Source organism: Carica papaya, chromosome 1 (assembly GCF_054855325.1).
Source record: "Carica papaya isolate Zhongbai chromosome 1, ASM5485532v1, whole genome shotgun sequence".
Taxonomy (NCBI): domain Eukaryota; kingdom Viridiplantae; phylum Streptophyta; class Magnoliopsida; order Brassicales; family Caricaceae; genus Carica; species Carica papaya.
In genome coordinates, this window is record NC_142309.1 from 26,629,066 (window position 1) to 26,635,910 (window position 6,845).

The window sequence follows — 6,845 nt, forward strand, 5'->3', positions numbered from 1 at the left end:
TTACAATATATGGTACAAAAGTAATTTTAATTTATTAAATTAAACAAAGAAAATTAGATCTTACACATTATTATATACTCTTATCTTATCAATTATTTTATAAAAATAATAAAAAGTATATTTTGATAATTAGATAACCAATTTAATTTACAAAACTAATTATTAATTATTCTAAAATGTTCTTGTAGCTAATTTAATTTTACAAAATTCATTATTGTGGAATGCTTACTTGATTAATTGAAATCATAAGAGTATATGACCCTAATCCATAGATTAGAAACTGTATAATACAAAGTTTAAGTATATCTAATTGCACAAGACATGCATTGAAGAGAATTTTTGTTCATTCTTTTTCGCTTTGTAAACTGGATTTATTTTTGAATAGTGTTTACTGGGTGTTTTTTTTGTTAAAAAAAAAACATTAAGCACTTTTACGGACAAACTGAGCCCGATCCAACAACAAACTTGGCCCATTGCAGGGGGCAAAAAAAAAAGGGAAGAACTATAGGCATGTTCCTCCGGATAGGGAATGGACAGCAGAGCGGATATGGATATGGCGTGTCCGTTTCTTGCTCGAAGCTTTTTCTGCCAGAAACCTTTGTCTCAGTTCTAAAGGTAACAGCTTATTAATTACTTGGTTGGCTGAGAAGAAATTTATCATTCTCTGCCTCTATTCAATCCATTTTCGTTCTGGGTTTTTGTGATCGGTTAGATTGTAATTTAAAACTCTTTTGTATGTTTCTGTAACTTTGTTGGGTTGATTGATTGTCAACTGGCTGGCAAGGTTATTGTTTTCAAGAGTGTGGAATAGTGACTTATAAGCCTACCTTGTTAGAATTTTTTAAAGTGCAATTGGCTACTTAAGTTTAGTTTATAGTCTTCCTCGGTTTTCCTTTTTTCTTCTATATGCACGTTCTCTGCCCATATCTGCTAGTGTGGCTTTTCTGGTGGTACTTATCTGTTTTACCATGGAGTAGACATGTTCGAAGTAAAACATCTCCTGTTTCTTCTGTTTTACTGGGCTAAGATGATAGAGTGTTCATTCTTGCTAATTTGTGGTGTTACTCTGGTGATAGTAATGAAAGTTGGGTACTGTTGTCTATTTCTGAAAGATGCTCCTAAAAAATGCAGAATTTACTTTTGGGTCAGTTAACCGACGGAAAGCACTATAATATATCTATGGCTTCTAACTTTTAGTCTGTAATTTCTACTTTTTTGATGCTGTATAGTAGATTAATCTTTTAGTGCTTACATACAGCTGTTATACTGTTTTCTCATTGGGAGAAGATATAGATTTTTTTATATTCTGTTAGGGGAAGATTCTAATTATATTGTTTTTCATTTTAACAGCGAGTGATATATAATGAGTATGTTTATCACAAAAGTGTTGTCTATCACAATCCGATGATAGAATGAAACAATAAGAAAGGAAGTGGGAAACCCGAATTTTATTTTATAAATCCTTTCATTTTCATGGTATATAGATTTCTCTGGTGATTTTGCTGTACATTATCATGCCTAAGGAGAATATTCTTTATAGTAAGGCCTCTTTCAATTTTGAGAGGAAAATTTGTGGACAACTTAATTTTAGGGAAACTTATATGGTTCCCAGCTGGCATCCCAGCAGAGATCAGGTCAATTGTTGTTCTATGAGGGCCAAAATTCCATCTATCAGTCAAACTGCGGGTTTTGGAATTTTAAAATTTAGCCATTTATTTCGACATGCAAAAATCAAAGGAGTAGCTGAGGAATACCAAGAGCAAGAGGAATTAGCTGATGAAGATGATGATCTATGTCCTGTAGATTGCGTTAAAGAATTTAAGACAGATGAAGAATTCCTTAGAATTCTCGAAAAGGCCAAAGTAACTGATTCTTTGGTTGTAGTGGACTTTTATCGCACCTCTTGTGGAAGTTGTAAATACATTGAGCAGGGATTTTCAAAATTGTGCAAGGGATCTGGTGATCAAGAAGCTGACGTAATCTTCCTAAAACATAATGTGAGTGCTAATAATCTATAAACTGAACTCTTCCATACTGCATAGCAATCAACGTAAAAAGATGAAAAAGGTTCTAAAGCATAAAAAGTTGGTGGAGGACAGTAATGGTTAGATATAAAGGTAGTGATTTATGGTTTGCTGTGGTAGATTCCTTTGAAGAAATTCCTACCAGTCTAATTCCTGAGCATGTCCTCACTACATGATATTCTTATTGATCTTGTCTCTATTGCAGGTAATTGATGAGTATGATGAACAGTCTGAGGTTGCTGAACGACTTCGAATTAAGGTAATTTCCTATAGTATTAATAGCTTATGTTCCATTTAATTGAATGAATGCCAAATGAATCTTAAAAACTCAATAGAAAAATGAATGTTAAAAAATGCAAATTGACGGATAACTTGTTTGGGTTGGTTTTATAAAATGGTACAAATATGTTCATTCACTTGGAATTTTTATAGTAATATGAGCTTTCCAGATAGCTTACCTTCCTTACTTTTGTTTTCATTTTAGAAGATAATCTTCATTCCTCACAAAATGTGCTAGATTCCAGCTGGTCATAAAGGTTTCTTTCAATTAAACCTGTGAAGAGGAAACAATGAATAGAATAAAGATGATTTGTCTTCTTTTGGGTCCACATGTGGTTACGATATGCCACTTCTTGTTTTGAATTGGGAGGATTTTGGCAGATGCAGCTGACCAACAAATCAGCATTTCTTTTTCAAAAATAAAAAATTTCTAGAATTCTGCTCTATCAGATGAAAAAATAATAATATTGACGGTCAATTAATGCAGGCGGTGCCCCTCTTCCACTTCTACAAAAATGGAGTTCTGTTGGAAGCATTCCCAACCAGAGACAAAGAGAAGATTGTGGCAGCAATTCTTAAATATGCATCCTCCATATCTCCAGATGCTTTAAGCTAACTTGGTCATGTTTTTAATCAGCTTTTTATGTATTAAAGTTAAAAAAAAAATGGCACCCGGATGAGATGCCATTATGATCAGGCCCTATAGTATATACATTTCCTTATATGATATATATGGTGTACTTGAAAGAGATATATTGTCTGTAAGTGGACATAGAGGATTCTCTATTACTGTCCTATTTGCTCTATGATAAATGCAATTTTTTTCTTTTTTTCTTTTTTTTGTATAATTTTCATATATGCATTTGGTCAATTGTAGGTTAACAATAAGATTCACCTAAAGCTGCTGTAGCTTAGATGATTGGAAGAATGGCTTATCTATGAGACAGTACATCTGAGAGGTCAACCACATTGGCAGTATAATCCAACAAGAAATTCATGCGTACAACCTTCTTCACGACCTGGATGAGAATGATTAAGTCCTGATTAGTGTCAATATTTTCTTATGGTTTTGCCTGGATGAACCATCAAGGCCTGTTCAACAATTGTAGGTATGCTGATAATACTGGATTCTGGGATTGGCAAGTTGCTTCTATGGTACTCATTAAAACTCTTTTGTTATTTAAAGTGTCTAATTCACATAATTTGATTATTTTAGGAGAAAACAGGGAAAATTGGTGGTCGTGTATGCGCGTGTTTAGCGAGCAAAAAGCTTGAAAAATTCTGGCTGCAATATGCAGCCGAAGACTGTACAGACAAAAACAGGTGCATCTAGCCTCTGAAAATGTCTGATGTGGTGGCTTTCAGGGCCACCTATCTCTAATAACCACACCTTTGTAGGGTCAGTGAGAAAGACAGCAAAGATTGAAGTTATCCAGCCTTTTGAATCGGGACAATCCTGGCATGGCATGTTTTACTCTTTCAGCTCAAAAAGACTAGCATGCATAAACAAAAGATTCACAGTTGATAACTCACATTCATAAGGAGATGTTACTCAATTTCATTTTGCTTGCCCTTGATGTTTTGCAACAACACATAAAAGAAGACATGTTGGTTTATCTTATGGGTTGCTCCCATATATATATATATATATATATATATATATATTCAATCATATGATATTTAAATAGTACAAGAACCTCTGGTTGCAAAGGTGAGATAGGGAAGGGTTGAAGGAGAAAAATTAGAAAGGGTGGAAAATGCAGCATCTGATCATCCCCCACAACTTTTTGAAGGGGATGGGCTACACTTAAGAAATTGACAGTGATAAAGCTAATAAAAACAATAATGGTAAGTGATCAATGGCAGATTAAACTTGTTAAGGGGATGCTCGGCATCTATCACGCCGACCCAAACTGCCTTTTAGCTTGGAGTTGTGGATTCTTTCCAAAATCTGGCTGGGAGACCATGAAGAGGGACTGGAAATGGGCCATACTGAATCCCACCTTCAGATCCTATAAGTTTCCACCTGCAATAACAAACAAAACATTCTTGTCAACACTTGCATGTTTTTATACCTCTCATCATCAAATTCTTCTCTACCTCCACCACTTATTTACTCTCTCATTTTCCCCCTCTTTATTTCTCAAGAAAAAAGGAAAAAATTATTAAGCATATCTGTTTCTTGTAAGTAGTCTCTGCTTAATAATCTTGTTTTACTATTTTGATTCATCTTCATATGTTTCTTACATGTATTTTTTAGCGATACCTGAAGTTGGAAACCAAGTGATGGGTTATTATAAGCATCTCCAGCTTGGCAAGTTCATTTCCTGGACAAGAATGAACTCCACTCCCAAATGGCATGAATGTATAGGGTTTTGGTGCGACCTACATTACCCATAAAATCCCACATTTAATACCAGAAAAGAGCTTATTCTGGGTTTGAAACAGAGACATCTACAGGGCATCATCACTCTAAAGAAAAATATCAGAGAAGTAAACCACAGAACCAATAAGAGCATTGATTAACTCATACCTCAAATCTCCAGGGGTCAAATTTTTCAGGGTCTGGAAAAAAATCTGGATTATGATGAATGTTTCTGAATATAGGCATCACCTTCCACCCTTTTGGAATTAAGTACCCTGTAACCCAATCTTTATTAACATTTACAAATTGGGGATAAAAAATGAAGTTTTATTGTTGATTTCCCTCTCTTACCTTTGTATTCTACATCAGTCACTGCTTCTCTGAAAGTGAAGGATATGATACTAGCTATTCTCAAAGTCTCCAATACAACCTGAATAAGTCCAGTGTTAGCCATTTATATCAAGATGTAAGGGTGTAAAGATTTTGCCAAGTTATGTTTGATTTAATTACCTTGTGAGTGATTGGCATGTTCCTAGTTTGTGACCAACTCAAGGGCTCATTATGTTCGTCATTGAATCTTCGAATCGCCAACTGCTCGGCCTACAAAAGATAATTTGAACATAAAATGAATTAACACAATCCTCTCGCATGAATTAATTGAGTGAAGGAGAAAAATTTCTTACCTTAACAGCTTCTAGAAGTTGAGGGTTATCATGGAGGTACTTGACAATCCATGTCATGACACTTGCTGTAGTGTCCTTAGCTGCGAAAAGGACTCCAATAATGTTATCTGCAATCTGATCATCACTTAAAACCTCTCCTTTCTCATCTTTGTAGTTTACAAGACACCGCAAAACATCTTTTTCTACCAACCTCTTCTCCTTCCTCTCCTTGATAATCTCACTCAGAATCTTGTTTAATCTCTTCCTTGCCTGTAGTAAAACAGGATTAAGTATTAAGAATAGACAAAAGTAATTTCAAATGGGATTGCTTGTGACTTACCATTAATGCCCTTTTGAAGGGAGTTCCTGGAATATTTGTAGGAAAGCAGTTGTAACCTTTATCCAATATACGATAATTTTTCTTCAGCTCTTCTCTGTAACCAATATCTAAATGTCCAAAAATTGCTGCTATCCCTACTTCAAAAGAGAACTGAACAAAATTCAAGTCACCCATCAATACTTGCATACATATAAACATAAAATATTACTTATATTAGTAAAAGTAGAGGGACCTTTTTCATTTCATGGAAAGTGTTGATGATAGGAGCAGCATCCCATGAATGAAGAATCGAAACTGCAAGAGCATCAATGGTTGGAACGAAGTTTTTGATATGGTGGAGGGAAAAAGATGAATGAATCAATTTTCTAAGGCGCATATGGTAATGTCCCTGGTGAAAAAACAAAGCTGAAGGACCAATGAGCCGCTCTTTGCTCTTCGGGTACGTTGGCTTGAACAAGTGAGCATGAGTCACCAACACAAATCGAGCTGCGTCTGGACTACCCAGCATCACACAAGGGTAACCCAGAATGTTTGTCTTGAAAATCTCCCCATACCTACACCAACCCACATGCCTTTCATATTTCATGCACGCATATTAACGTTAGTACATACATGACAGATATGTGTTTACCTTTTATGTTTGGTGGTAAAGAAGAGATTTGGGTGCTGAGAGTAGAGTTGAAGGGTTTCTCCAAGATAAGGCCATCCCATTGAGCCTGGAGGAAGCTTGGCTACTGCATGGCCTCTGTGTGTTTTAACAAGCTTTTTGATTAACAGTAGAGAGGAGAAGATGATGATGATGATGATGATGATGATAAGGTACACCAGAGCTGTGTTCATCTCTCCCTCTTTGATTTCCTCCATGTGTCAGACTTTAGGTTTCAGTAGTCGTTATAGTAAAATGATTTGGTACAAGAGCGAAGAGGGGTTGACTTATATATAGACGAACATGCCCAACGACGATAGATACACACATATTGCAGATACTACCTTCAAGGATTCACCCAAATTCCATTTTCTACAACATTAATATTTATTTTAAAAAAATCTTGAGTATTTTTAATTAGTTTATTCCCTAGTATTTTATATACATATATATATATATTCGCTAGAATTTTTTATTTTTTTTTTACTGCAGAAAATGTTTTATTACAACAATAATATTTCTTTAACAC

The 6,845-nt window shown here is 34.9% G+C and overlaps 2 protein-coding genes across 6 annotated transcripts; one reads left to right on the forward strand and one right to left on the reverse strand.

Annotated features, from left to right (window-relative positions):
• Positions 1 to 462: 462 nt before the first annotated feature.
• Positions 463 to 3,137, forward strand: LOC110815191 (Thioredoxin superfamily protein). 5 transcript variants are annotated; one of them, XM_022042858.2, is made up of 4 exons: positions 463 to 615; positions 1,628 to 1,997; positions 2,230 to 2,283; positions 2,791 to 3,137. In XM_022042858.2, exons 2-4 carry the CDS (start codon positions 1,650 to 1,652, stop codon positions 2,917 to 2,919), a joined length of 531 nt encoding a protein of 176 aa, XP_021898550.1. In that variant the 5' UTR covers positions 463 to 615; positions 1,628 to 1,649; the 3' UTR covers positions 2,920 to 3,137. The 5 variants fall into 5 exon arrangements, with proteins under 5 accessions (XP_021898550.1, XP_021898547.1, XP_021898549.1 ...); XM_022042855.2 differs by having other exon boundaries at positions 473 to 615; positions 1,351 to 1,997; XM_022042857.2 differs by having other exon boundaries at positions 474 to 615; positions 1,613 to 1,997.
• A 700-nt stretch (positions 3,138 to 3,837) lies between these two features.
• LOC110815190 (abscisic acid 8'-hydroxylase 4-like) lies at positions 3,838 to 6,642 on the reverse strand. Its single transcript, XM_022042854.2, has 9 exons — positions 6,302 to 6,642; positions 5,903 to 6,224; positions 5,671 to 5,820; positions 5,352 to 5,600; positions 5,179 to 5,268; positions 5,020 to 5,098; positions 4,837 to 4,943; positions 4,570 to 4,688; positions 3,838 to 4,329 (listed from the first exon to the last, which is right to left on the reverse strand). Exons 1-9 carry the CDS (start codon positions 6,532 to 6,534, stop codon positions 4,224 to 4,226), a joined length of 1,455 nt encoding a protein of 484 aa, XP_021898546.1. The 5' UTR covers positions 6,535 to 6,642; the 3' UTR covers positions 3,838 to 4,223.
• Positions 6,643 to 6,845: the final 203 nt, after the last annotated feature.

What these genes read in the sequence shown, in the direction of transcription:
- LOC110815191 (XM_022042855.2), top strand. Translation starts at nt 1,515, where the DNA reads ATGCCTAAGGAGAATATTCTTTATAGTAAGGCCTCTTTCAATTTTGAG. An exon ending in TAATCTTCCTAAAACATAAT is followed by an intron (nt 1,998 to 2,229) that starts GTGAGTGCTAAT and finishes TCTCTATTGCAG; the next exon opens with GTAATTGATGAGTATGATGA. An exon ending in CTGAACGACTTCGAATTAAG is followed by an intron (nt 2,284 to 2,790) that starts GTAATTTCCTAT and finishes CAATTAATGCAG; the next exon opens with GCGGTGCCCCTCTTCCACTT.
- LOC110815190 (XM_022042854.2), bottom strand. Translation starts at nt 6,534, where the DNA reads ATGGAGGAAATCAAAGAGGGAGAGATGAACACAGCTCTGGTGTACCTT. An exon ending in CCTTCAAAAGGGCATTAATG is followed by an intron (nt 5,601 to 5,670) that starts GTAAGTCACAAG and finishes GTTTTACTACAG; the next exon opens with GCAAGGAAGAGATTAAACAA. An exon ending in TTGACCCCTGGAGATTTGAG is followed by an intron (nt 4,689 to 4,836) that starts GTATGAGTTAAT and finishes TGGGTAATGTAG; the next exon opens with GTCGCACCAAAACCCTATAC.